Below are 27,053 nucleotides of genomic sequence, written 5' to 3'. Positions count from 1 at the left end.
GAAGTTTTTGATCTCAGACTTACTAATAGTTGTTATTAGAAATCCTGATTGCTACCTTTGCATTTACGTTTGCAAATTAGTTGTTTGTCTGTCAGATGCCTTCCTTTGACTAACAGACCCTGAGGCCTGTTTTTCAGGCTGTGTCCCTTACTACAAGAATCCTGCGGGAGTCCAGCGGTGGCACAGTGGGTTAAGCGCACGTGGTGCAAAGCGCAAGGACGGGCGTAAGGATCCCGGTTCGAGCCCCCGGCTCCCCACCTGCAGGGGAGTCACTTCACAGGCGGTGAAGCAGGTCTGCAGGTGTCTGTCTTTCTCTCCTCCTCTCTGTCTTCCCCTCCTCTCTCCATTTCTCTCTGTCCTATCCAACAACGATGACATCAATAATAACTACAATAATAAAACAACAAGGGCAACAAAAGGGAATGAATAAATATTTTTTAAAAAAAAGAGAATGAAGAAAAAGTCTTAAAAAAAAAAAAGAATCCTGCTCTGAGGCAAACTCTGGATGTTAGAGATTTTACCAGTCCTCAGGCTAGTTGGCCGTCATGCACACACCCCCACAGCTCTGATGTCTGGCTGCTGCTGCAGATACGCCAGGGATAATGGGAAGAAGCTCAGCAGCTACGGCACCAGACGAACATGCCTGACATGATGACCTTCAGACAACGACAGTTTTCAACACCCCGCCTGACACTTCTGGTGCTTTCCAGCACCGTGAAAATAACTTCTGACTGTTGATCCTGATGTTTAACTGCCTGTTATTGGTGCCTTGACATTTACCCCTGATGTTAAGTCTTACGTAAAAAAAGCATTTTCCATCTTCCTTGTGATCCTCTGTGATGTGATGCCATCACTTTATCAGTCAATATCCCGGAAAAGCTGGGGGTGGCGGCCCACGCTTGCCACTGTCCCAGTTCAGGGTGCCTTGTGTGGGTCCCCCAGATCTCTTCAGATCACGGGCGTCTGACTGAGGCGAATGTCTCTCAGCCCTGAGACACGTCAGCTCTCAGGGTCCTGGCAACTGGCTCAGGCTCTCCACCTGTGTACCAGCCGTACTTTCCACTTCACAAGCAGCTTCTTTTAATGTCAGAATCCACTGGGCAAACCCAGTTCAGACCCGGAGTCTGTGCCCACCTTCGCCGGGAAGGGACAGTCTGCTCCACCTCTGTGCTGAGGACTGAGGCCGGGCAAGGCTGCCACTGGGAGACCCAGGACCTGGGGGCACCTGCCAGCTTCAGAGGGGGTAGAGGAGGTGGAACAGTGTCTAAATGAACCTGAGTCTAGAAGGGCAGAGGCACGGCTGAGGGGCGCACCCCCAAACGCTGGCCTCCCTGAGTCTGGGGCGGGCAGGCCAAAGGTGCCCCTGTCCCTCATGGCCCAGAAACGGGGAAAGGACAGGCCTGAGTAAGGGCGCCAGCAGGCCAGGGGTTGGGCATCCTCAGTGGGGGTGAGGGACACCCCACCTCAGGGTCCGGTGCTCCCCGCCCCACAGTTCACCCTCCAGGGCTCTCTGGACCCCTGCCCACAGGCTGCCAGGGTCCCTGGGCTGGTTGGGGGCCCTGGCTGGTGCCGAGGCTGCAGCCTGAGGCCCCATGTCTGTCTGGGGGGCAGATGTCCAGGGGGGAGGCAAGGCTGCAGGCACTAGCGGCAGAGGAGGGCTTTGGGAGGCCTCAGCGTGTCCAAGGGAGGGGCGCACGGTCCCCATGGTGCCGCTGCAGGCCAAGGACAGGGGCTGCTGGGGAGGGCTGGAGATGGGTCTGGAAGGTTCTGCAGGGGAGGCATCTGCGGGCAGGGGAGGGGCCGGGCGGGGCCTCCCGCTGGCCAGGCCCGGGGTGTCCCCTGCCCTACAACCTTCAGGCTGACCGCGCAGGACCCTGGGCCTGGGCCTGGCGGGGCTCCCGCGTCTCCCGTAGGGCAGGGGTCGGGGGGTGCGGCCCTGGGCCCAGCGAGGGCCCCGGGCTTGGTGCCAGGCCCACAAGGATAGGCCCTTGGGTGCAGGGCCCCTGGGTTGCCGCTTGAGCCAGGCCACCTGTGTCTTCATGGCGGACACCTCCTGGGACAGGCCGGCCAGGGTGGTGGCCATCTGGTCCAGCTTCTCAGAGAGGGCGGCTCCCAGGCTGCGTAGCTCCAGCTGCAGGGATGCCCCGCAGGGACACGTGGACGGCGGGGGGTCGGCTGAGGGTGAGGGCGCAGGGGAGCAGGTGGCGGGGGGCAGTGGCTCGGGGGTGCTCTTGTCAGTCCCGGCTGAAAGCAAAGAGATGAGGGGTGAGGGCTGCAGGCCCCTCCACCACCCCACACCCGGGGTCCCTGTCCTGCCCCCAAGGGTCACTTCAGAAGCGAAGGAAGTGGGGGTCAGCCGGTGGCGCAGCAGGTTAAGTGCAAGGACCCAGACTCGAGCCCCCCCCATGAAGGCAGGAAGCTTCATGAGTGGTGCAGCACGTCTGCAGGTGTCTCTCTCTCTCTCTCTCTCTCTCTCTCCCTCTATATCTGACCCCTCAATTTCTCTGTCCTATCCAATTAAATAGAAAGAAAGAGAGAAAGAAATAAAGGCCACTGGTAGCAGTGGCTTCATAGTGCTGACACTGAACCCCAGCAATAACCCTGGTGGCAGTAAAATAATGATGATAATAACAGTAGTAACACTAAATAAAGAAGAAGAGAAAGTGACCACCAGCGAACAGCCACACGACACCTGTGCGGTCTCATCTGGTCACATGCACCACCCCTCCCCAAGTCCACAGCAGAACTTTTCTTTTTATTTATTATTATTATTTGCCTCCAGTCACTGGGGCTTGGTGCCGGCATTACAAATCCACTGCTTCTGCTGGCCCCTTCCTTCCTTCCTTCCTTCCTTCCTTCCTTCCTTCCTTCTTTCTCCTCCCCTCCCCTCCCCTCCCCTCCCCTTCCCTTCCTTTTTCCCTTTTCATTCAGTAGGACAGAGAAAAACTGAGAGGAGTAAGGTAGACAGAGAGAGAGAGAGGCAGACACCTGCAGGCCTGCTCCACCACTCGTGAAGCGCTCCCCCTGCAGGTGGGGAGTGGGGGCTCAAACCCGGATCCTTGTGCGGGTCCTGGAGCTTAGAACTATGTGAGCTGAACCCAGTGCACCACCACCCAGCTCTCTCTGGGTGCTGTGATGAAAAAGCCAGCTCTCCCTGCAAGAGGACGTGAGCGTGAAAGCCACAACCCAGAGTGAGTTCCTGGAAAGACAGGGGCAGGCGGGGGGCGGGGGTGGGGGTGGGGGTCCCCAGGGGGTTGGGCCAGCCCACTGCAGGCAGGAGGGTGGCGGGGAGAGGAGGTGAGAAGCTGCCTCCCACGCCCCCAGGTGTCTGCAGGGCTCCTGGAAGGAGGGGGCAGCCACCTACTTACGTGCAGCAGTGGGGCTTCCGTGTCCAGACCCCAGACCCCCGGGGTCTTCGCCGGCTCTGGGCTTCCAGGACAGGGGTCCACAGGAGGAGCCAGGGGGCTGGCGGGCCTCAGGGCTGGGCTCTTCCTCTAGGCAGGGAGCTGGAGCCTTGGCTGCCTCTGCAGACAGCACACAGAGACCTCGGGCTGTGGGTCACGTGGTCCTGAGCGGCTCTGACCAGGGGCTATTAGAACACGGCCTAAAATTCCCAGAATTTGTATCTCTGCCAGGATATTTATGGGGGATGTGGGAAGGACACATTTGTCCATCCAGGAGTCCGGCTTGGTGGAGGGTCTATACCCCCCCCCCCCCCGCAATGAGGGTGGACAGGGTGGGGGGTGGGGCTGGAGGGGCCAGGCGGTGGCGCACCTGGTTAAATGCACACATTACAGTGCGCAAGGACCCAAGTTCAAGCCCCTGGTCCCCACCTGTAGGGGGAAAAGCTTCACAAGTGGTGAATCAGGGCTGCAGGTGTCTCTCTGTCTCTTCCTCTCTATCTCTCCCCACCTGCTCTCAATTTCTCTGTCTCTATCCAATAATAAATAGATAAAAGATTAAAACACTTTAAAAAGGAAGAAAGAAAGAAAGAAAGAAAGAAAGAAAGAAAGAAAGAAAGAAAGAAAGAAAAGGAGCAGCAGCTAGGGAGTTTAAAGCAGTGAGAGGGGCTCTACCCCCAGCACCCCGCGGCACTCACCCACGGCCTTGTCCGTCCTGGGCAGCTGTGTGTTCAGCCAGGCCCTGCCGGCCAGTAAGAATATAAGGCCGCAGGCCAGCAGGGCCAGGACAGCACAGGGCTGGTAACCCAACCCCAGGGGCCACCTTGCCAGAGTCTGGCCTGGGGTCCCTGAGCACACATCTCCTCAGGGGGACTGGGCACACCTGCCCGGTTTCATTTCTGCGATCCCTGCTGGAGCCCAGGCTAGTCAGCAGAGTGGGGAGTGGGGAAGCGGCCCCAGAATTCCTTGCAGTACTACCTCCACTTCCCCCACTGGGGGCAACACACACACACACACACACACACACACAATTTTCATTTCAAGTCATAAAAGAGGATGAACCCCGGGGACCTTCCCAAATGGATTTTTTTCCGGTTATTTTAGAGACAGGGAGTGAAGAGAGAAGCCACAGCACCACCCCACCATCCAGGGAGCTTCCCCCGTACCACACACGGGGCTCCCATGTGGTGCCGGGGCTCTGATCGGAGGCTTCCCGCACAAGGACTGGTCTCTACTGGGTGAGCTAGCTGTCCACTGGCCTCAGACTCTCATTGTTTAAGACCCTGTCTCTGCCTACTGCCACGTCTACATAACGCATGTCATCACACACTGCCACAGTGTGTGCTCACTGAGACTACAGCAGACGCGGCCGCTCACTGCCTGGTCTCCCCAGTAACGCTGCTCAGTTAACACCAGGTGGTGGCGCACCTGGCTGAGCGCACACGTTACAGTGTGCAAGGACCCAGGTTCAAGTCCCCGTTCCCCACCTGCAGGGGGACTGCTTTATAAGTGGTGCAGCAGGCTGCAGGTATCTATCTGTCTCTCTTCCTCTCTATCTTCCCCTTTCCCCCCAATCTCTGGCTATCTCTGTCTAACAAGCAAGACAATTAAAAATAATTTAAAAAAAAACCAAAAACCGGGAGTAGTGCAGCGGGTTAAGCGCAGGTGGCGCAAAGCGCAAGGACCGGCCTAAGGATCCCGGTTCGAGCCCCCAGCTCCCCACCTGCAGGGGAGTCGCTTCACAAGCGGTGAAGCAGGTCTGCAGGTGTCTGTCTTTCTCTCCCCCTGTCTTCCCCTTCTCTCTCCATTTCTCTCTGTCCTATTTAACGACGACGACATTAATAACTACAACAATAAAAAACGAGGACAACAAAAGGGAAAAAAATTAAAAACAAAAAACAAAAAACTACCGGGTGTGTATATGGGTGAGGTAGGGGGCTGCTCAGAACCCACCTTCTCCTCCAGAACCCACCTTCTCCTCCTGACAAAAGGACAGAATCTTCTGGCAAATAAGGGAACAGAGAGGGGCAGGGCTCCGAGGCCCACGTCTGCCCCTGGTTCTCCTCTCGTGAGACCCCGGCTCACCTGCACAGGTAACGTCGAGGCCCCCAGGCTCCTGTTCTCCTCTTTCACCACCAGCAGGGGTGTCCCCTGGGCCTGGAGACTGGCGTCCAGGCCCCTGGCAGACGAGAAGGGGACTGGCCCCTGACAGCAGGCGCGGAGCAGGTGTTGGGGTGGGCTGCGAGCCCTGAGGCACGGCTCTCCCCGGCCCCCTCGGATGGGGCTCTGGCCTGGGGTCTTCCTCGGAGCTGTTAGAGCTGCAGCTGGAGCCCGGGCTGGGGCTGAGGCTGGGGGGACCGGGGCCGTCCAGGCAGGCGAAGCGCAGGGGTCCCCCGGGTAGGAAGCCCCGCAGAGAGCTCTCCAGGCAGCGTAGAGGGGAGGGCCTGCTGGGGGCACCTGGGCGGGTGAAACCAAAGTGCCTGAGTTCAAGCCCCCACTCGCCAGCTGCAGGGTGGGGACGCTTCATGAGTGGTGAAGCAGGTCTGTAGGTGTCTATCTTTCTCTCTCTCTCTCTCTCTCTCTCTCCCTTCTCATTTTCTCTCTGTCCTAGCAAATAAAATGGACAACAACAACAACAACAAAAAAAAAAAACGAAAGAAAAACTGGCTGGCAGGTATGGTGGATTAACAGTGCTGGCACCTAGTGTCAGCGACAACCCTGGTGCCAATGAAAGGGAAAAGGCGAGTGAGTGAGAGGAGGAGGGCTGGGGAGACAGCATAATGGTTCTGCAGAAAGCTTTTATGCCTGAGGCTTCAAGGTCCCAGGTTCAATCCCCAGTGCCACTCTCTCATGCCCTCAATAAAAACTAAATGAAATGTAAGAAAGAAACAAAAGAGGGAGAGGAGGGTTCTGGGGGTGCCAAGGAGACAGCACAGTGGAATCACACCGGACTTGCCTTCCAGAGGTCCCGGGTTCTGTCCTCGACAGCTCCGACAGCCTTTGCTGAGCGGTGCTCTGACCTAAAACAACTAGACTCGGGGCTGGGTGCTGGGTGCTGGCGCACATGGTCAGCTGTACGCAGTTCAGGGCACTAGGACCCAGGTCTGAGCCCCCGGTTCCCACCTGCAGAAGCTTTGCAAGTGGTGAGGCAAGGCCTCTCTGTCTCTCTCCCTCTCTATCTCCCCCTCCACTCTTGACTTCTGTCTCTATCCGATAATCAACGATGATGTAATATTAAGTAAAGAAAGACTCTGTTTTCTGCAAAAAGCCAGATCCACCCCCCAGTCTGCTGGGAGGCCCGGGACGGAGCTCAGTGCCAAGACCCTCAAGGTGGCAGTAGCAGAGGGAGACACTGTGCCCCATGACCCCGCAACCCTGAGTTACGACGACGGTGAAGACGCGCGAGATTCTCCACCCAGAAGCCCCAGCTCCTCTGAAGGCTCCAGCTCACCCTCCTGAAGCCACTTCCACGATGGGGCCTGGGGGACCCCAAGGTCCCGGGGGCCTCGCTGGAAGCAGGTGGGGACACTGCTCAGGGTGGGTGCCTGGGGGCTGGCTGGCTGGAGGCTCCTGGGGGGCTTCCCTGGGCGGGCTGGCTCCCAGACCTCATCCTTTGGTCCTGTAACAACAGCAAGTCAAAAGGCCTGAGACTGGAGGCCTGGGGACAGAGGACGATGTCCCCCACCCCACCTCACCTCACCCAGAATCTTGGGGCCACCAGCTCCAGGCAAGAGGCACATGCCTGGCCCAGGTCCCCCCAGATCCAGCTGTCTGGGCCCCCAGGGACAGCTGGCTCAGGAGGGCAGGTGGGTCCCCTGAGTGAGCTGGACCCCAGGCAGCAGATGGGAGCCTTGCCCTGCTCCCCAACCCACTCTGACCTGAGCCCCATCTAGCCAGGGCCTCACCTTCCCTGTCCGCCATCCAGTTCCTGGGCTCTGCTCTCCGTGGGCCCCTGTCCCCTATGGACAACCAGGGCCAGGGGGGCCTTGGGCCTGGCGCAGGGATCCCCTGGAGACAGGTCTGCAGGCGCTGCAGTGGCGAGCTGCCCGGCGGGCTTCCCGGGGAGGCAGGCATCACAGCTGGGGGGCTGCAGGGGGCTCCCCGGACTCCAGGAGCCATGCCTGCACCCATATCCAGGGCAGCGGGGGCCAAAGGAGAGGGGCAGATCACTGGGTCATTCAGGTCCACTGGACAGACACCTGACCACAGACCTGCATCACCCCAGAAGGAGCCCGTCTTATCCACCTGCAGAAACCTGGGAGGGGGCTGAGCAGAGGGGGAGCCGTCCCAGGTGCAGGGGCTGGGTAATCCAATGCCCCATACCACAAGCCAAACAACACCACACGCAAACACACCACATACAGCACACACATGTACACCACCCACAGACACGTGCCCCACGGTGCATATAGTCCCACAGCACACAGAACACGCACATTCACTTTATTTATTTTCCCTTTTGTTGCCCTTGTTTTTTATTGTTGTTATAGTTATTGTTGTTGATGTGGTCATTGTTGTTGGATAGGACAGAGAAATGGAAAGAGGAGGGGAAGACAGAGGGGGAGAAAAAGATAGACACCTGCAGACCTGCTTCACCACCTCTGTAGCGACTCCCCTGCAGGTGGGGAGCCAGGGGCTTGAATCGGGATCCTTACCACCCGACTCCTGCCTTCTCTCTTTCTGTCTGCCAGAGCTGACGCAGAGTGGTGGAGCTCCAGTGATGATAGATAAATAACTTATTAATTAATGTTTTCTATGGCTATTAACTTTCTCAAAGGAGGGAGAGTAAGGGGAGGGGCCAGGCAGGGCTCAAGCCCCCGCTCCCCACTTTCCTGCAGGGAGAAGCTTCATGGGCAGTGAAGCAGGGCTGTGGGTGTCTCTGTCTCTCTATCTTCCCCTTCCCTCTCAATTTCTGTCCAGTTAGATAAAAAATAGAAATAAGTCACTTCCCAGGCGGTGAAGCAGGTCTGCAGATGTCTGTCTTTCTCTCCCCCTCTGTCTTCCCCTCCTCTCTCCATTTCTCTCTGTCCTATCCAACAATGTTATTGATGTTGTTATAATATCAATAACAACAACAATAATAACTACAACAATAAAAAACAAGGGTAACAAAAGGGAAAATAAATAAATAAAAATGCCACTAGGAGCAGTGGATTTGTAGTGTGGGTACTGAGCCCCAGCAACAGATAACCCAGGTGACAATTAAAACACACACACACACACACACACACCCAGCAATAGATAACCCAGGTGACAATTCACACACACACACACACTGAGCCCCAGCAATAGATAACCCAGGTGACAATTAAAACACACACACACACACACACACACACACACACACTGAACCCCAGCAATAGATAACCCAGGTGACAATTAAAACACACACACACACACACACACACAGCCCCAGCAATAGATAACTCAGGTGACAATTCACACACACACACACACACACACACACACACACCCAGCAATAGATAACCCAGGTGACAATTCACACACACACACACACACTGAGCCCCAGCAATAGATAACCCAGGTGACAATTAAACACACACACACACACACACACACACACACACACACACACACACACACACACAGCCCCAGCAATAGATAACTCAGGTGACAATTCACATACACACACACACACACACATACACACATACACTGAGCCCCAGCAATAGATAACCCAGGTGACAACACACACACACACACACACACACACTGAGCCCCAGCAATAGATAACCCAGGTGACAATTAACACACACACACACACACACACACACACACACACACACTTTTTAATTGTCACCTGGGTCATCGCTAATTTGAATAAGGAAGAGAGCGAAGCAGAGCCTCATTCTGGCACACGGGCTGCCGGGGATCAAACTCAGGACCTCATGCCTGAGAGTCCAGCGCTTCACCCACCGAGCCACCTCCCAGGCTGCCTTCTCCTTTTCTGAGGCAGCTGACGCAGGGCAGTGAAGCCCCAGTGACCACAGACGACGAAGCCGCTGATTGTTTGACATCTATAAATAACTTTCTGAAGGAAGTAAGGAAGGGCACATGGCAGGGCTGGGTGGTAGCTCAGTGGCAGGGCCCAGGCCTTACAGGTGTGAGGCCCTGGGTTAGAGCCCTCCCCGGCCCCCAAATGAGAGTGGACAGGGGCATCTCTGGAGGTGGTAGCTTGGGCCTCCACCGAGGATCCTGGAGTGACCCGGATCCCCAGGCCCCTCACCCAGGTGGGGCCCCGCGACCCCGCCCGGCTCACCTCCGCCCGGCAGGCGGCCCCGGCCAACCTCGGGGCTCTGCAGGTCTAGGTCCCCATCACTGCAGGAAGAGAAGCTGCTGGGGGTGGTTGGTGGGCCGGGGGGCAGGGCGAGGCCGTCTCTGCCGCAGCCCTGCAGGCCCAGTGGGGGCCCGAGGGGACCCTCTGTGGGAGACAGTAGAACCGGAGTCACAGGAAAAGTGGGGGGCGGCTCCTGAGGTCCCCCTGAGCTCTGGGCTCATGATGTCGACACTGCAGGATTGTGGGCTGGGTAAACTGAGTTGGCTCTGGGGAAGGTAGGAGACGGGAGGGGGGTTTCCCTGCCCTCCCCCGATGTGTGAGTGGGGGGGGCGTGGGCAGGCCTGGAAGGGGGAGGTTGGGGGAGCGGGGCATCCCCATCCCCCCAGGAGACCCAGGGAGAGGAGGGAGACCCCTGGGTGCCCTCGGCGGGGATGCGGGCCACCCCGAGTGAGGTGGGGGCCCACTCTACCTTGGCTGTGAGGTCCACGGGGCTGCGGCTCGGGCCTCGGGGACCCGGGGGGTCCTGGCTGGGGGCTCCGGAAGCGGGGGGCAGCCGGCGGCTGGGGAGGTAACGACCCACTCAGGGGAATGCCCTTCAGACAGGCCTCCAGGGCTTCCAGGGGCGAGCTCGAGGCACTGCCGGCTGGGATAGGGGAGACGCCCGTCACACTGGGCTTCCCGACCACCGCCTGCAGGTGACGGGGCCTCACTGGGCTGGGGTCTCGGGGCATGGAGGGAAGAGAGGGCCAGCTCCCACCTCAGAAAACCCCTGGAAGGAATGGAAGGCTGGGTTGGCCTCGACTGAGGAGGACGAGGACTAAGTCAATATGGGGGGTGGTCCCCGGTGGGCAGGCCAAGCCCCCTCTGTGCTATTTGTGTGTGGGGGGGTGTGTAGTGGTGAATGTGCGTGTTCTGTGTGCTGTGGGACTATATGCACCGCGGGGCACGTGTGTGGGGGTGGTGTCCATGCGTGCGCTGTATGTGGTGTGTTTGCGTGTGGTGTTGTGTTCGGCTTGTGGTATGGGGCTTTGTACATATGTGGTGCATGTACTGTGTGCTGTGCGTAAGGTGGACGGCTGTGTGCACGTGTGATCTGTGCAGCATGTACCACGCTGGGGCTAGTACACACATGTATCGTGTACGGTGCGTTGTGGGGGCGGTGTACAAGTGGGGGTGTACACGTTATATGTAGTAGTGTGTGGCATGTGGCTGGCTGCATGTGCGGAGTATGTGGCACATGAGTGCTGTGTGCAATGTTTGTGGTGTGTGCTTGTGGTGTGGTGTTGGTATGCTTCTAAGACGCCTTCTGTTTCACTGGTTTAATCCCCCCTGCTTAACACTGCATTCTGTTTCCATAACCACTGTTAACTGAGCACCGCCCTGCCTGCAGGGCACTGGTTTAATCCCCACTGGCTCACCATGTCTTTTTGCTCCGCCCCCTCTCCTTGTCACACCCTGATTCCACCCTACTTGGCGAGTATATATATACACAGGATTGTGATTAGAGATAGCTTAGCTTAGATTGTGTTGCGTTCTGCATGAATAAAGACTGAACTGCGAGTCCCTGGTCCTCTCTCTCTCCCGCCCGCAAAGCGAGCTAGCCCGGCATCATGGGCTAGCTTCGCGGGCGGGAGACAGACTACCAGGGACTCATGGCTGAGCTGGGCAGCAGTATCTCTTTATTCATGCAGAACGCAGCGCAATCTAAGCTAAGCTATCTCTAATCACAATCCTGCATATATATATATGTATGTATGTATGTATACTCGCCAAGTAGGGTGGAAACAGGATGTGACAAGGATGGGGGGCGGAGCAAAAAGACATGGTGAGCCAGGGGGGATTAAACCAGTACCCTGCAGGCATGGCGGTGCTTAGTTAACAGTGGTTATGTAAACAGAATGCAGTGTTAAGCAGGGGGGATTAAACCAATGAAACAGAAGGCGTCTTAGAAGCAGACCAACAGTGTGGGGGCTGTGTGCGTGTGAAGCGGTGCACAAGGTGTGTGCTCTGTGTGTCTGTGGCATGTGCTGTGTGGGGTGGGGCTATATATGCACGTGGCATGTATAGTCTGTGAGCTGCGTGTGTCTATGGTGTGTGCCCTAGCGCCGTGTACACGCGTGGGGGGATCATGTACAGTGTGTGTGGTGCTGTGGCGTTGCTGTGGGGACTGTGCTCGTGGGTGATGGTGTGCGAACACACGTGTGATTCATGGAGTGGTATGTGACTACATGTGTGTGTGCTTGTACTGTGTAGCACACGTGTGCTGTGTGTGGCATGTGCTGAAGCTGTGTGTGTACGTGTGTGCTGCATGCAGTGGTGCATATGGCATGTGTGGTGTGGCATTGTGTCGTTGGGTTGTGTACATGTATGTGCTGTGCACTGTACATACATGTTATGTGCAGTGGTGTGTTCATGTATGTTGGATGTAGTGGTGACGTGGCATGTGATTGTGTTGTATGTACATGTGTGTGCTGCATGCAGTGGTGCGTGTGACTGTGTTGTGTGTACATGCGTGTGTTGCATGCAGTGGTGCGTGTGACTGTGTTGTGTGTACATGCATGTGCTGCATGCAGTGGAGTGTGTGACTGTGTTGTGTGTACACGTGTGTGCTGCATGCAGTGGTGTAACTGTGTTGTGTGTACATGTGTGTGCTGCATGCAGTGGTGCGTGTGACTGTGTTGTGTGTACATGCGTGTGCGGCATGCAGTGGTGCGTGTGACTGTGCTGTCCCAGGGCTGAGCCCCCCCCCCAACCTCACCTGGAGCGGCAGGGCCCCAGTGGGGCAGTGGGCCACCTCTGCTGTCCCTTCGGTGGCCGGGGCTGCGGGGGACCCTGCTGAGCCGGCAAGAGGCAGGTGCAGGCGGGCTCTGGGTCCAGGCGTCCTCTGTCTTCACCACTGGGGCCCCTGCTCCGGGCGGGAGGGGCCACAGGGGCCCTGCGGGGAGCCCCCAGGCACTCAGAGGTCAGCTGCGCTTCCCCCCGGGCTCCCACCGCCCCACCCGCGTGCTTGACCCTTGGCCCAGGGGAGGGAGGAGGCGGTGCCGGCAGCCTTACCGCCTGGGTTCCTCTTCCAGGGCCCCGGCTCCTGCTGAGGCCGAGCGCCCCCCACTCCTGAGGGGCGTCTGTGGGGGGGGCCTGGGATGTCCTTCAGGCAGCTGAGCAGGCCCTGCAGGGGGCAGTCCCCGGAAGCCGGCTCTGTCTTCACTGCGGGGACGAGGGGTGACACCCAAGCCTGAGCCCCTGGTCTGTACAGAGGGGCCGGGGGACCTCCGGGTGGAGGGGGTCTGACACACATGGGGGTCTGGGTTCCGTTCCTGGCACCGCGTGAGCACACCACAGGCAGCAGCAGGAAGGTCTCCAAGGAGGAGGGTCTTTTCTCTATGTCTCTCGCAAGAGGAGCAATTGTGCTGGGGAGGCGTTCGGGGCTAGAACACGTGGCCTGCACATCCGAGGCCCTGGGCTCCGGCCCTCTTAGCACATCCATAAGGGCACAGCTCACACAGACAGTGCACTGCTTTGCCATGTGTGGGACCCCGGTTCGAGCCCAGCCCCTACTGCACTGAAGGAAGAAGCTTTGGTGCTGCAGTCTCTTCCCTCCTCTCTCTCTCTCTCTCTGCCCCTTTGTCTCTATTTTAAAAGAAAAAGGCAAGGAGGAGATCTCAGAAGCTGAGCACACAACTTGCATGCAGACCAGAGGTGAGTAACGCTCTGGTTTCTTTAACAAAAAAAATAAAGTGGGGGGGGGGGCTGGGGAATAACATGATAGTTCTGCAAAGACTTTCAACCCTGGGAGTCGGGCGGTGGCGCAGCGGGTTAAGCGCAGGTGGCGCGAAGCGCAAGGACCAGCATAAGGATCCCGGTTCGAGCCCCCGGTTCTCCACCTGCAGGGGAGTCGCTTCACAGGCAGTGAAGCAGGTCTGCAGGTGTCTGTCTTTCTCTCCCCCTCTCTGTCTTCCCCTCCTCTCTCCATTTCTCTCTGTCCTATCCAACAATGAGGACACCAATAACAACAGCAACAATAAAAACAAGGGCAACAAAAGGGAATAAATAAATATTAATAATAATAAAAAAAAGACTTTCAACCCTGAGATGCCAAAGCCATGGGTTCAATCTCCCCTGTCAACATAAGCCAAAGTTAAACAGGCAAACAAAAGAAAAAGAGAGCATCAGAGAGAAAGAGAGCTCACTGGTACAGCACCTGCCTTACCATGAGTGCATGAGGCCATGGGCTTGAGCCCCAGCACCACATGCTAGTGCCACAGACAGCACTGGGGAAGCTCCGTGGACGGTGCAGCAGGGCTGTGGACTCTCTCCTTCTCTTTCTTCTCTCTCTCCCTCTCCCCTGCACCCCTGCTCTCTCTGTCTAAAATAAAGAATGAAACAATTATTCTGGGGTTGAAGGCTAGTTAGTGGTGTCACTTCATGAGTGTGATCATTAGGGTTTGTTCCCTGGTGCCACCAAAAACAAAACAAATGAAAAGGATCCTTACCTTACGACCCAGCAATCCCACTCTCAGGCATTTACCCAGTGGACACTCAAGCACTAACTAGAAGGGACAGTGCCCCCCTGTGTTCACAGCCACAATATTCCTAACAGTCAGAGAGCGGAAGCAGCCTAGATGCCCATCCACAGATGACTGGCTAAAGAAATGATGGGATATGTACTCCATGGAATACTACTCTGCCATCAAAAAGAGGATGTTGGGATCAAAATGGGTGGAACTAGAGGTGAGGATGCTCAGTGAAAGTCAAGAGATGAAAGACAATTATCAGATGGTTTCATTCATATGTGAAGTCTAGAGATCTGATTCACCACATGAACTTGCCAAAAAAAAAAAAAAAAAGCAAGGAAACTGGGAGTCGGGTGGTAGCGCAGTGGGTTAAGTGCACGTGGCGCAAAGCGCAAGGACCGGTACAAGGATCCCGGATCGAGCCCCCAGCTCCCCACCTGCAGGGGAGTCGCTTCACAGGCGGTAAAGCAGGTCTGCAGGTGTCTGTCTTTCTCTCCCCCTCTCTGTCTCCCCCTCCTCTCTCCATTTCTCTCTGTCCTACCTAACAACATCAACAACAACAATAACTACAACAACAATAAAAAACAAGGGCAACAAAAAGGGAAAAATAAACATTAAAAAAAAAAAAGCAAGGAAACTTTAAGACTTGGAGGAACTCTGGTGTTTGTCTTTGGGAGGCTGCCGACAGAGAACTTTGGTGGTGAGTGTGGTGTGGAAGTAGGTAGGCCCTGCGATCCTACAAGCTTATAAACCACTATAACCACAAACGAAAACACAGAAATACAAAACCAAGAAAAAACAAAACGGACAGCAGGGGAACTCGCCAGGTCTGCCTGAGCTCACCCTGGGTTCGAGCCCAGCTCCCACTGCACTGGCGGAAGCTCTTGTGCTGCGGCCTTCCCACCATGTCTGACTGCAGTCCCCACTTGGCTGAGATACCCCAAAACCCTAGGGTCCTGTACCCCCAGCAGGAGCCAGTCTAGAACTCACCTCCCCAGGGGCTCCCAGGCCGCAGCTCCACCTTGGAAAGCCGAGAAGCGCCCATGCCGGGGAAGGGAGGCTGCGCGCCGGGGGTGGCCTCCGGCACCAGGATGTCCCTCAGGCAGTCGATGAACCCCTGCAGGGGGCTGCCCCCCGGGGGAAGTTCCGCTGAGCCTGCAAGGCAGCCGAGGTCAGGGCACCCCGAGCGTGGGGGCCTTGCCCCACTGGGCACTCGGGGGTGAGACCCCCCATATCCTGCAGGGAGGTGGGGAGGCCCAGAGAGACAGCCACAGGATCCGCCCCCACAGGCCCTGCAGGCCCTGCACGGCTCCGTCTCCTCGCCCGTCTCCTCACCCGCCCAGGGAGCGGGTGCTCACCTGCTCTGGGGTCCCCCGCTTCCTGTTTCCTGAGGTCCTTCCTCATGCAGGGGATCCGGGTGGGAGGGCTGGGCACCCCGCTTGGTGCTGCTCCCTGATTTCCCTGTTCTGTACGCCCCACTGTGTCTGCAGCTGGGGGAGGGGGGAGAGGGAAGGAGGGAGAGGGAGAAGAGAGGAGGGTAAGGAGGGGCAGGGGGAGGAGGAGAGAAGAGAGGGGCAGAGAGAAGAAAGGAGGAGAGAGGGGAGAGGGAGAGAGAGGTGGGAGAAAAAGAGGAGAGAGAAGGAGGAGGAGAAAGAGGAGAAGAGGGGGAGAGATGGAAAGGGAGACGAGAGAGAGAATACGAAGGAGAAGAAAGAGGAGGAGAGAGAGAAGAGGAGAGGGGGAGGAAGAGGAGAGAGAGAAGAGAGGAGAGGAGAGAGAGAAGAGAGGAGAGGAGAGGAGAGGAGAGAGAAAAGAGAGGAGAGGAGAGAGGAGAGGAGAGGAGAGAGGAGAGGAGAGGAGAGGAGAGGAGAGGAGAGAGAAAAGAGAGGAGAGGAGAGAGGAGAGGAGAGGAGAGAGGAGAGGAGAGAGGAGAGGAGAGAGGAGAGGAGAGGAGAGAGGAGAGGAGAGAGGAGAGGAGAGAGGAGAGGAGAGAGGAGAGGAGAGAGGAGAGGAGAGGAGAGAGGAGAGGAGAGGAGAGAGGAGAGGAGAGAGGAGAGGAGAGGAGAGAGGAGAGGAGAGAGGAGAGGAGAGAGGAGAGGAGAGAGGAGAGGAGAGGAGAGAGGAGAGGAGAGAGGAGAGGAGAGAGGAGAGGAGAGAGGAGAGGAGAGGAGAGGAGAGGAGAGGAGAGGAGAGGAGAGGAGAGGAGAGGGGGAAAGAGAGTAAGAAAGCAGAGAAAGAGGAAGAGAGAGAGGAGAGGGGAAAGGAGAGAGAGGGAGAGCAAGAAGGAGAAGGAGGAGGAGGAAAGGAGAGGGAGGGAGGGAGAGGGAGGAGGAGGGAAGGAGGAAGAGAGAAAAGAAAGGGAGAAGAGAGAAAGAAAAGGGAGGAGGAGAGGAGAGAGCGTGTGCCAAGCCTTTAGAGCCCTGGCCTTGGGAGACGCCCCAGATCTGCCCCCCCCCCCCAGCCCTAGTGGGGCAGCCAGGTCCCGGCACCCAGAGCAGCCTGGGGCATCTCCCCAGTCCCCAGTTCCTTCCGGGGACCCACCCGGACTCTGCTTTAGCTCAGTGGTCCAGCAGGCCCCCTCCCTCCCTCCCAAGGGACACAGGGCTGCCCAGCAGAGGGACAAGTGACATGGGGGCACCTTTCTGGGGACTTGGTTTTTATCCCATGCGAATGCCAACTATTATTATTTTTTTTTTTTTGTCATCACTGCTGTGATCAAGAAAGATCAGAAACGGATGGAAACAGGGGAGGGGGGAGAGAGAGAGAGAGAGAGAGAGAAAGAATAGCCCTGAAGCATCCCCCAGTGTGGCAGGGGTCAGATTCGAAGCCGGGTCACACAAAAAGCATGAACCAGCACTAAGTAAGGTGGATAAGCCCCTCCCACTGGACATGCCTGTGGCCAGTCACTATGCTGGTCCCCCAGGGAATGTGTCTGTGTGTGTGTGTGGGGGGGCAGGTCCCCAACCTCAGATGGGATGGGGGGGTCACACTCACTGGTGGGGAGGGGGCTTTCCCGTCCCCCGGCTGCGGTCAAGTTGCTGGACGAGGAGTCGGCACCAGGTGTGGGGGCCAGGCTGGGGGGCGGGTGTGGAAGGCAGCCCTTGGGCCCCACTGGGGGGCAGGTGTCTGGGGTCCCAGTCATGGCTATGGGGGGGACAAGATGGACAGAGGGGGCTGGGGGGCCGAATGGAGGTCAAAGCTACAGCCTGGTGCAGATACCACCTCCCTGTCCAGGTCCACCCAGTGCCCAGCAGCTTCTGCCTGTCCCTCAGGCTTCTGGATTCAGGGTCATGGTCACCGCCTCTCTGAGGGGTGGGGGCTGTTGGGGACAGTCCCCAGAGGCCAGACCTGTGTGTGTGTGGGGGGAGTTTGCAGGATGCGGTCCCCTCCCCCAGGTGTGTGGGTGATGACACCAGGAGTAAATCCAGGGGCCACACCCCCCCAAAAAAAAAAAAACCTCCCATGGGAGTCAGGTGGTAGTGCAGTGGGTTAAGTGCATGTGGCACAAATCGCAAGGACCCTGGTTCGAGCCCTTGGCTCCCCACCTGCAGGGGAGTCGCTTCACAGGCGGTGAAGCAGGTCTGCAGGTGTCTGTCTTTCTCTCCCCCTCTGTGTCTTCTCCTCCTCTCTCCATTTCTCTCTGTCCTATCCAACAATGACGACATCAATAACAACAACAATAATAACCACCACCACCACCACAACAAAATAAGGGCAACAACAAAAAAAAGGGGAATAAATAAAAAACAATTAAAAGAAAAACCTCCCATGGGGGTCGGGCGGTAGCACAGCGGGTTAAGTGCAGGTGGCGCAACGTGCAAGGACCAGCGGAAGGATCCCAGTTCGAGCCCCCGGCTCCCCACCTGCAGGGGAGTCGCTTCCCAGGCAGTGAAGCAGGTGTGCAGGTGTCTGTCTTTCTCTCCCCCTCTTCTCTCCATTTCTCTCTGTCCTATCTAACAACGACGACATCAACAGCAACAACAGTAATAACCACCACCACCACAACAACAACAACAAAATAAGGGCAACAACAAAAACAAAAAGGGAATAAATAAAAAAATTAAAAACAAAAAACCCATGGGGGACTCTGCCAGGGCTTGGGGGCCCACATGGTGGGGGGCGGCTGTCTCTCACCCTTGGGGCTCGCTTGCTCCCCGTCTCCGCTCTCGGGGCTGGTGCCTCCCAACAGGAACTCTGGGATCTCCCTCACCAGCTGCACCAGGGCGCTGAGGTGCAGGCTGTGCTGGGCGGTGCCCCCTGCGGGTGAGAGTCCCTGGTAACCCCCCGCTGGCCCAGCATCTTGGGGGACCCTCCCATAGGAACAGCAGGGAGAGACCCGGCGGGTGTGGGGGCCCCAGGGGACACTGTCCAGGCCGGATCTTCCCAGCGGGCCGGGACATGTCTTAGAGGTGCTGGGCCCGGGGACTCCCCTATCTGGGGGCTCAGTCCAGGGGGGGACCCCAGTTTCCCTCCCAGCAGTGGGGTCTCGGGTCCCCAGCCCACAGGGGTGAGAGGCCTCAGGGTACACCGGGGCTGTGGACCACTCACCCAGGGGCACTCCTGCTCTGGGGGGCTCCTGCCCCTGCTGGGTGGGGCTCCGGCTCCCCGAAACGCCCCCCGGCTCCGAGGGGGACAGGAAGGCAGAGAGGGGGAGAGGCTCAGCTGTGCCTGAGAGAGAGAGAAGGCGGTCATTGCCCCCAGAACGGAGGTCGGCTTCTACCCTTCCCGGGGTCACATGGTGGCAGGGTCACAGGACGGCGGGGGGGTGGGAGAGGGGGAAGCGCAGGGGTGGGAGTGACAGGGACCGAGCGCCCTCACCCAGGGACACCAGCGTCTGGTAGTTCTCCTGCATCACGTCCAGGTACAGCTCCCGCTGCCCGGCTCCCAGGAGCCGCCACTCCTCAGGGGAGAAGCGCACGGCCAGGTCCTGGAAGGCGATGGAAGCCTGGGAGGGGGGGGCGGACACGTCGGCTGGGGCAGGGGGCTCTCTCTCTCAGGGGTGGGCGCTCACCAGACAGAGGCGAGGCCCTGCATCCCAGTGAGGCAGAGAGGAGGCACCGGCTGCCAGCCCCCCACCCCAGTGTTTCACCCAGAGAGAAGCAGGTGGCTGGTGAAGGAAGGCCTGGTCTGCCGACTGCACTGGGGAGCAGCCCAGCGAGAGCAGCCCCCTGGGGACCCTGGCCAACCCCAGCCTCACCCTCCAGACACTCTTCCGGGTTCACGTGCAGATGGCCCCTTAACACGCAAGGATAGGCGGGGAGCCCTGGCACTGAAGGCACTGCGTGTATGTCGCTGCTTCTACCCTAACAGGCAGACAGGGACAGAGAGACAGACAGACAGAGGACCTCACACAGCCCTGCCAGTCTGGAGGACGTAGGCCCGTCTCACCCAGAAGAGCAGAGCAGACGACCCTGCGGGTGGGGACCGAGGGACGCCCACTGCCCAAGTGCTCCTTGGGGGGGCAGCCAGCACCCCCGGCCCCGTCACCCCCACAGGGCAGGGGGAGTGTCACCCAGCTCTGCCCTGCCCTCTACGGTCTGTGACCCGGACCCCCATGGCCAAGGCTGCACAGCTTGCTCCTTCTCCAGGTCCTTAAAACTGTCGGGGCCAGGCAGCGGTACACCAGGTTGAGCACACACGTTACCAGGCACAAGGACCTGGGTTCAAGCCCCGATCCCCACCTGCAGGAGGGAAGCTTCACAAGCATTGAAGCAGGGCTGCAGGTGTCTCTTGGTCTCTTTCGCCCTCTTTATCCCCCTTCCCTCTCAATTTCTCTCTGTCCTATCGAGTTAAATAAAACTGACTTTTTTTTTTTTTTTTAGTACGCATCTATTTATTCTGCTCATGAGAAAAGGGGCTGAGAGACCAGAGCACACCTCCAACATGTGATATGCCAGGGGATTGAACCTGGGACCTCATGCATGCAGACCCTGCACTCTACCTACGTGCTGGGGCCCTTCTGTCCCTGTGGGGTCATCCATGGGAGTGGTGGAGCTGGGGGCCTGCATGCTCCAGCAGCAGACGGACCCCATCCTGGCCCGATGTGTGTGGGGGACAGTGGGGACGGGCTTCTGGAGCCCCCAGCCGGCTCTGCTTCTGATCAGGGACAGGGCCTTGACCACCCTGAAGACTCGGGGTGCCCAGGGCGAAGGCTGGGGTGCAGGAGGGGCTGTGACTTAGTGCAGCAGACCTGCCACCTCCGGTCACCTGTGGGTGACGGCTGCCACCTCCTGCACACTCAGTGGGGACCGAGGGGTCCTGGCTACATGTGCCCAGCTCTAGAAGAACCACAGCTTCAGACCTGTCACCATCCTGGCTGCATGGGGAGCTCCTTGAGGCCAAGTTCACCTGGGACAGGAGTGAAGACTCCCTAGGCCTCCTCCGCTGCCCAGTGAAGGCAGGTGTGCAAGGCTGAGCGTGCAAACACGTGGTTCGGTGAGGCTCCCGGCCAGCCAGGCCGTGGGGGCCCTTGGTGGCTCTCAGTGGTCTATCCCGGTGCTGCTGGAAAAAGTTCTCACTGTGCAGGCTCCAGGCCACCACTGCCATGCAGGCCTCCAGAAACTCACCTTCTACCCCAGCACAGCACCCAGTTTGCAGCCACAGGGCCCCCAGGCACCCCCTCACCACCGCCGTTCTCAGTGCTCAGGCTCCAGCTGTGCCCACCTGACAGCACATCAGGAAGCCTCCCTCCGTGCCCCCTCCACCTTCACTGCCCAAGGCCAACCCCCAGCCACTGGCTCCAGGCAGCTGCTGGGTCACAAAATCATTTATAAAGAAAGCTTTTGCAGGGGGACCAGGCGATGGCGCACCCGGTTCAGTGCACACACTACAGTGCACAAGGACCCAGGTTCAAGACCCTGATCCCCACCTGCAGGGGAAAGCTTCATGAGTGGTGAGGCAGGGCTGCAGGTGTCTCTCTGTCTCTCTCCCTCCTATCTCCCCTCCTTTCTCAATTCCTCTCTGTATCCAATAATAAATAAATAAAAATTAAAAATTAAAAAAAAAAAGAAGGCTTTTGCCAGGTTGGCAAGATAGCGACAGCAACAGGCTGAGGGTCTGGATCCATCCGCCAACGCCCAAGTCCAGCAGAGAAGCAATTACAGAAGCCAGAACCCCCACCTTCTGTACCCAATAAAGGATTTGGTTCATACTCACAGAGGGGGAGAAAGGGGGAGATGGCCAGAGGGCTCTGAACCCCAATTCCATCAGGACATAGAGAGAGGAGAGGAAAAAAAGGAAGAACATTTGGATGTAGTAGCAGGAGTAGGTGTGGCTTGGAAAGGAAGAGAGGTCCAAAGCATAGAAAAAAAAAGGGCCAATATGTATAAATATAGATAGATAGTTCTAGAAATGATAGTCCACCCATGACTGTGATCTTGGGAGAACCACTGCGGTTTTCAATGGAGGGGATGGGGACACAGAACTCTGGTGGTGGAATTTATACCCGTTATTTTGTGATTTTTGTCAGCCATTAAAAAAAAAAAAAAAAAAAGCAGGAGTCTGGCGGTAGCACAGCGGGTTAAGTGCACATGCTTTGCAAGGATCGGTGTGAGGATCCCGGTCTGAGGCCCAGGCTCCCCATCTGCAGAGGAGTCGCTTCACAGTCGGTGAAGCAGGTCTGCAAGTGTCTGTCTTTCTCTCCCTCTCTCTGTCTTTCCCTCCTCTCTCCATTTATCTCTGTCCTATCCAACAACGACGACAATAACCACAACAATGTTAAACAAGGGCAACAAAACGGAAAATAAATACATATTTTAAAAAGTTTTTTTAAAAATCATTAAAAAATAATTAAAAAAAAATACAGAAACTTTGTAAAACCTTTGCCGCTACCCGATTCTCTTTCTCTGTTGCTCTGCGCGTCGCCGGCCAGAAGAGGCGGCATACGTCTTGAGAAGACAGCGGCCACCCTGTCCGGGGTCTGGAAGACCAGAGGCCTGGGCAGCAGAGGCCCGTGTGGGGTGACACCGCCTGGGTGGGGGGCACCCTTGGGGACCAGGGCCACTGGGCCCTGGTTCTGGTTCTCGGGGCGGTGCACACCTGCCTGAGGGTGTCACCCAGGCCCGGGGAGCCAGCTGGGTGCAGAGGCGAGTGGGAATCGCACCCACCCACAGCCACAGCCACCCGGGGCCCTGGGTGCCGGGCACCCGCCCAGCCGCCAGACTGCAGGACAATGGTGTCCCTCCTCCCTGGGGGTCCACAGCCCCCACCTGGAAGGTGCACCTGGCCAGGCGACCTGCCCGCCCCCTCCACCACCCAGGCCCCGCCCCCTCCACCACCCAGGCCCCTCCCCCGCCACACCCAGGCCCCTCCCCCTCCACCACCAGGCCCCCCTCCACCACCAGGCCCCGCCCCCTCCACCACCAGGCCCCGCCCCTACCACCACACAGGCCCCTCCCCCTCCCCCCACAGGCCCCGCCCCGCCAAGGCCCCGCCCCACCCAAGGCCCCGCCCCCTCTCCCCAGCCCCCAGCTCCTCCCCCGCCCCCCCCAGCTCCCTACCACCCCTAGCCCCCCAGGAACTAACAGGAGCCGCAGAGGGTGATGCTGAGCTCCGGGGATTCCCCCCAACCGCAGCCGAGCTGCACCTGGCCCGGGAGTGCCGCCTCCCACCCTCACCTCTCCGCACACGGCCCCGCGCACCCCGCACAGGTGATCGGAAGTCGGGGTCCCCCCCCGCCCCCTCCCCCCAGGAACCCCAATACGCCGAGGGTCGGGCGTCCGTCGTCGTGCGTAGGTCCGCCTCCTCCTTACCTGCCGCGCCATTCCGGGCCCAGCCCGGCTCCGCCTGACACAGCCCGCGGCCCTCCGGGCAGGACGGCCACCTCGGGGACCCCGGCTGCGGGCTGTGCGAATCAAGGGAGGGTGGTCCTGCTTCCGCCCGGAGACCCCCCAGCCTCGGCAGCGCGCGCGGCGCAGGCGCGGACTACACTTCCCAGAGGACTCCGCGGCGGGCGGAGAGGGGGGCGTGCCGGGGAAGGCGCAGGCGCGGACTACAATTCCCAGAGGGCACCGCGACGGGTAATGGCAGCGTATAGTCGGTGGCGCAGGTCCGGACATTTCCCAGAGGGCACCGCTGCGGATCATGGTGGTGTATCCCGGGTGACGCAGGTGCGGACAACATTTCCCAGAGGACACCGCGGCGCGTCATGGCTGCGTCTCTGGGGCGGTCCCAGAGAGTAGGACTACATTTACCAGAAGGCACCGCGGCACGCGAGGGGGCGTGTCTGAGGGGAGGTGCAGGTGCAAACTACATTTCCCAGAAGGCGCCGCGGGAGCCGGGTGGTCCCGGCTTGGGGCGCTGCTACCTGTACTTGCATCACCGACGCCTCACCTGCTCCTCCAGGGCCTCGCGGAGCTGCGGCGGGGCCTCGGCCGGGCCTGACCACTGACCCCCGCGCGCTGGACACCGCAGGCAAAACGCAAACCGGACCGAGATAGAAGTTCACAGCAAGAGTCTGCAACACCCATTGCAGGTGTGACATCAACCATGGGGCTGCGACCTTAGAGGACACATTTGATGGGTTTCGAACACACATTCCACCTGTAAATGGAAAAACTGTAAAATACACAGGATTCTCAAGTGCACTGGAACATTCTGCAGGGAAGAGCGTGCGTTGGGGAAGAAGACAAGTTTTTTGTGTTTTTTTTCTTGCTTCCAGGTTGTTGCTGGCTCAGTGTCTGCACCATGAACCCGCTGCTCCTGGAGGCTTCCCCCCCCCCCTTTTGTTGCCCTGGTTATTTTATTGTTGCTGTGGTTATTATTATTGTTGTTGTTATTGATGTCGTTGTTGGGTAGGACAGAGAGAAGTGGAGAGAGGAGGGGAAGACAGAGAGGGGGAGAGAAAGACAGACACCTGCAGACCTGCTGCACCGCCTGTGAAGCGACTCCCCTGCAGGTGGGGAGCCGGGGGCTCGAACCGGGATCCTGACGTCGGTCCTTGCGCTCTGCGCCGCCTGCGCTTAACCCGCTGCGCTACCGCCCGACCCCCGAAGAAAGTCTTACAAACACGTGAAGACGGGAATCCTCTCGCATCACCATGGCGGGAAACTAAAAGAACTGGCGAGAGGGAGTTGGGGGAAAGCCCAAGTAGGTGGAGATGAAACAGGTAGACGACAGGATGCCTGTTGGACCGTGGAGCGGATCAAAGGAGACGGTTTAAACCCTTGGGGGTGGAGGGGATGAAGATTTTGAGCTCCCGGGGTCTAGGGGCTGCGGTAAGGATTATTCCAAGAGGAAAGTTTAGAGTAACTCGGACCCACCTCCAGAAACAAGAAGGAATCTCCAGGAAACAGTCGAATCTCACTCAGAATGGAGCCCGGGAAAGGAAAGAAATGATGAAAGTAGAGCAGAAATGAACGAGAGGCCAACTGTATTGAAGGGGAAGAAAGCAACACAAACGACCAATGAAGCCAAGAGCTGTTGTTTTTGAAAAGATGAACAAGACGGGGAAATCTTTAGGGAGACTTGCTAAGCAACGAAAAACAAAACATCAACAAACAGAATCAGAAATAAGTCACACCTTGTAGCATAGGCATCCAAAAAACCAGAAGGGATTGGTGGCTTTTTTTTTCTTTTATTTTTTATTTATTTTTAAAATTTCTTTATTGAGGGATTAATGTTTTACAGTTGACAGTAAATACAATAGTTTGCATAACATTTCTCAGTTTTCCACATAACAATACAACCCCCACTAGGTCCTCTGTCATCCTTTTCCAGGACCTGTACTCTTCCCCCCTTTTTGTTTTTATTTTTGAGTCTTTTACTTTGGTGCAATACATCAATTCCAGTTCAGGTTCTACTTGGGTTTTTGTTTTTCCCCAGAGCACTCACTGTTCAACTCCCGGCTAACGATGGAGTTGAGGCTTGAACCTGGGGCTTTTGGCGCCTCAAGCTTGGAAATCTTTTTGCCTAGTCGTTATGCTATTCCCCCAGCCCAGGAATACTGTGACTGGCTACAAGCTAACGGGTTGGACAATCTCAAATAACGAGATCCATCCTTAGTATCCTACACCCTCCCAAGACTGAATCAGCAAGAAGTAGGACTCACTAGTCAGACAATTGAAACAGTAAAGTCTCCCCCCAAAAACGAAAAGCCAGGACCATGTGGTTTCACCTGATGGAGTCTACCAAACACAAAGATAGCTGAATGCCCACCCTTCACAAACTCTTCCCCCCAGATGAAGCAAGGAGAGCTTCCTAACTAGTCGTTTTGATTTTATTTTATTGGGAGGATAAGTGGTTTGTAGTAAATACAATTAGGACTGCATGTGTAAAATGGCTCAGTTTTCTGCAAAACACAATCACTCCCCAGGCCAAGGTCCTCCTCCACCATCAGGCTCCATCATGTCTCCTTTCCCAGGACCTGACAGTGTAAAGCTGGAAGTTGGTAAACAAAGTTACGACACCTTGGGGTTACTGGAAAACAGAGTTTTTATTTCTGGAGCACCAGACCCAGAATTGGCTGACGCCAAAAGTTTCTGGCCTCTGATGTGCTGAATTTCCCTTTTATACATAAAGAAAAGTTGACAGAGGTCATAAAGGTCAAAGGCTGTCAAGACTCTTACAAATACCAGAAGCTGGCTTCAAATCTGCCAGGCCTCTTACAGACACCAGGAGGGAGAGAGGGTTAGGTTTAGGAGTTACAGGTGGCTTGAAGGAGCATTTATTTTCTATATACTTTACTTCAAAAGTTCTCCTCCGTCCTGAGTCCTTTACTTTGGTGCAATACACCAGACCCGGTCCAAGCTCTGCTTTGTGCTTTCCCTTCTGTTCTTATTTTTCCATTTTTGTCCACGAGTGAGATCATCCCATCTTCATCCTTCTCTTTCTGGCTGATCTCACTTCTCACAGGATTCCTTCAAGCTCCCTCCAAGATGAGGTAAAGAAAGTTAATTCATCATTTTTCACAGTTGAGTAGTATTCCATTGTGTATCTAGACCACAGCTGGCTCAGCTGCTCATCTGTTGTTGGACACCTGGGTTGCTTCCAGGTTTTTGGTTGTTACAAATTGTGCTGCTATGAACACAGGTGCACACAGATATTTTTGGATGGGTGTGTTTGACCACTTCTAGCCTTCTGAGAGTTCTCCAGACTGCTCTCTGCAGGGGCTGGACCCACTGACATTTCCACCAGCAGTGCAAGAGGAGTCCTTAGCCACACAACTTCCTATGAAGGGGTGAGGCCAGCTTGTCTGAGACACTGGTGACTCCTCGGATGGCTGGATGTGTGAGCCTCTGCTCGGAGGTCATCGCGTCATCATGGGGAGCAGAGATGTGCTGCAGCTTCCACCAGGGTCACCGGTCAAGTGGCTCCTCCGTCCACGTGTGGTGACCTTGCGTTTGCGGTTTGCAATTGGGCCTGGTGAGATGCCAGCATGAAGCTGGGAAAATGATTCAAACCAGTGCTCCCTGCCCATTGTCGAGCACTTCCCCAGTGATTTGGGGTCACAAAAGCTTGGAGAACAAGTGAGTCTATAGGCCAGCCCATGAAGAACCAGACCCTCAGAAATGAAAAAGCCACTCAGAATTAGAAGAAGCAGTCACCCCAGGGCTGTGGCACTCTGGGACAGTTTCGAATCACCCCTTGGGTTTTTTTTTCCCCCTAGATTTCAGTCAGTCTTCTGAGACCCCAAGATTTGAAGGAGAAACTGAATCTTCAAGCTCAGCTCCAGCCGGGCAAAAAGTGAAAAGGAAGAAAGCACCCAGATTTGAACCGGGAACCCCTTGATCTGCAGTCAAATGCTCTACCCCCGAGCTCTACCCCCTGACAGAGAGGTGGGTGTGAGTTGTACCTTTTACCTGTGCAGCTCTGCCAGACATACCTGTAAACCTGTCTCCTATGTGC

The 27,053-nt window shown here is 57.0% G+C and overlaps 1 protein-coding gene across 1 annotated transcript; it reads right to left on the bottom strand.

Moving 5' to 3' along the window:
- Positions 1-414: 414 nt before the first annotated feature.
- Positions 415-23,617, bottom strand: KRBA1 (KRAB-A domain containing 1). Its single transcript, XM_060196772.1, has 16 exons — positions 22,961-23,617; positions 19,029-19,155; positions 18,759-18,878; positions 18,345-18,467; positions 17,205-17,384; positions 15,569-15,700; positions 15,201-15,365; positions 12,754-12,903; positions 12,458-12,634; positions 10,169-10,342; positions 9,682-9,843; positions 7,307-7,612; positions 6,853-7,020; positions 5,487-5,906; positions 3,369-3,524; positions 415-2,244 (listed from the first exon to the last, which is right to left on the bottom strand). The coding sequence occupies exons 1-16, from the start codon at positions 23,291-23,293 to the stop codon at positions 1,439-1,441; spliced, it is 3,699 nt and encodes a 1,232-aa protein (XP_060052755.1). The 5' UTR covers positions 23,294-23,617; the 3' UTR covers positions 415-1,438.
- Positions 23,618-27,053: the final 3,436 nt, after the last annotated feature.

Source organism: Erinaceus europaeus, chromosome 8 (assembly GCF_950295315.1).
Source record: "Erinaceus europaeus chromosome 8, mEriEur2.1, whole genome shotgun sequence".
NCBI lineage: Eukaryota > Metazoa > Chordata > Mammalia > Eulipotyphla > Erinaceidae > Erinaceus > Erinaceus europaeus.
The sequence above is the reverse complement of the archived record's forward strand: the minus strand, read 5'-3'. Positions and strand labels throughout refer to the sequence as shown.

Excerpts from the sequence above, each read along its gene's own strand:
- KRBA1 (XM_060196772.1), bottom strand. The coding sequence starts at position 23,293 with ATGATCCGCAGCGGTGCCCTCTGGGAAATGTCCGGACCTGCGCCACCG. Across the intron at positions 12,904-15,200 it reads GCCTGGGAGCCCCTGGGGAG|TGAAGACAGAGCCGGCTTCC; the intron begins GTGAGTTCTAGA and ends TCGTCCCCGCAG. Across the intron at positions 12,635-12,753 it reads CTGGAAGAGGAACCCAGGCG|GGCCCCTGTGGCCCCTCCCG; the intron begins GTAAGGCTGCCG and ends GGCTCCCCGCAG.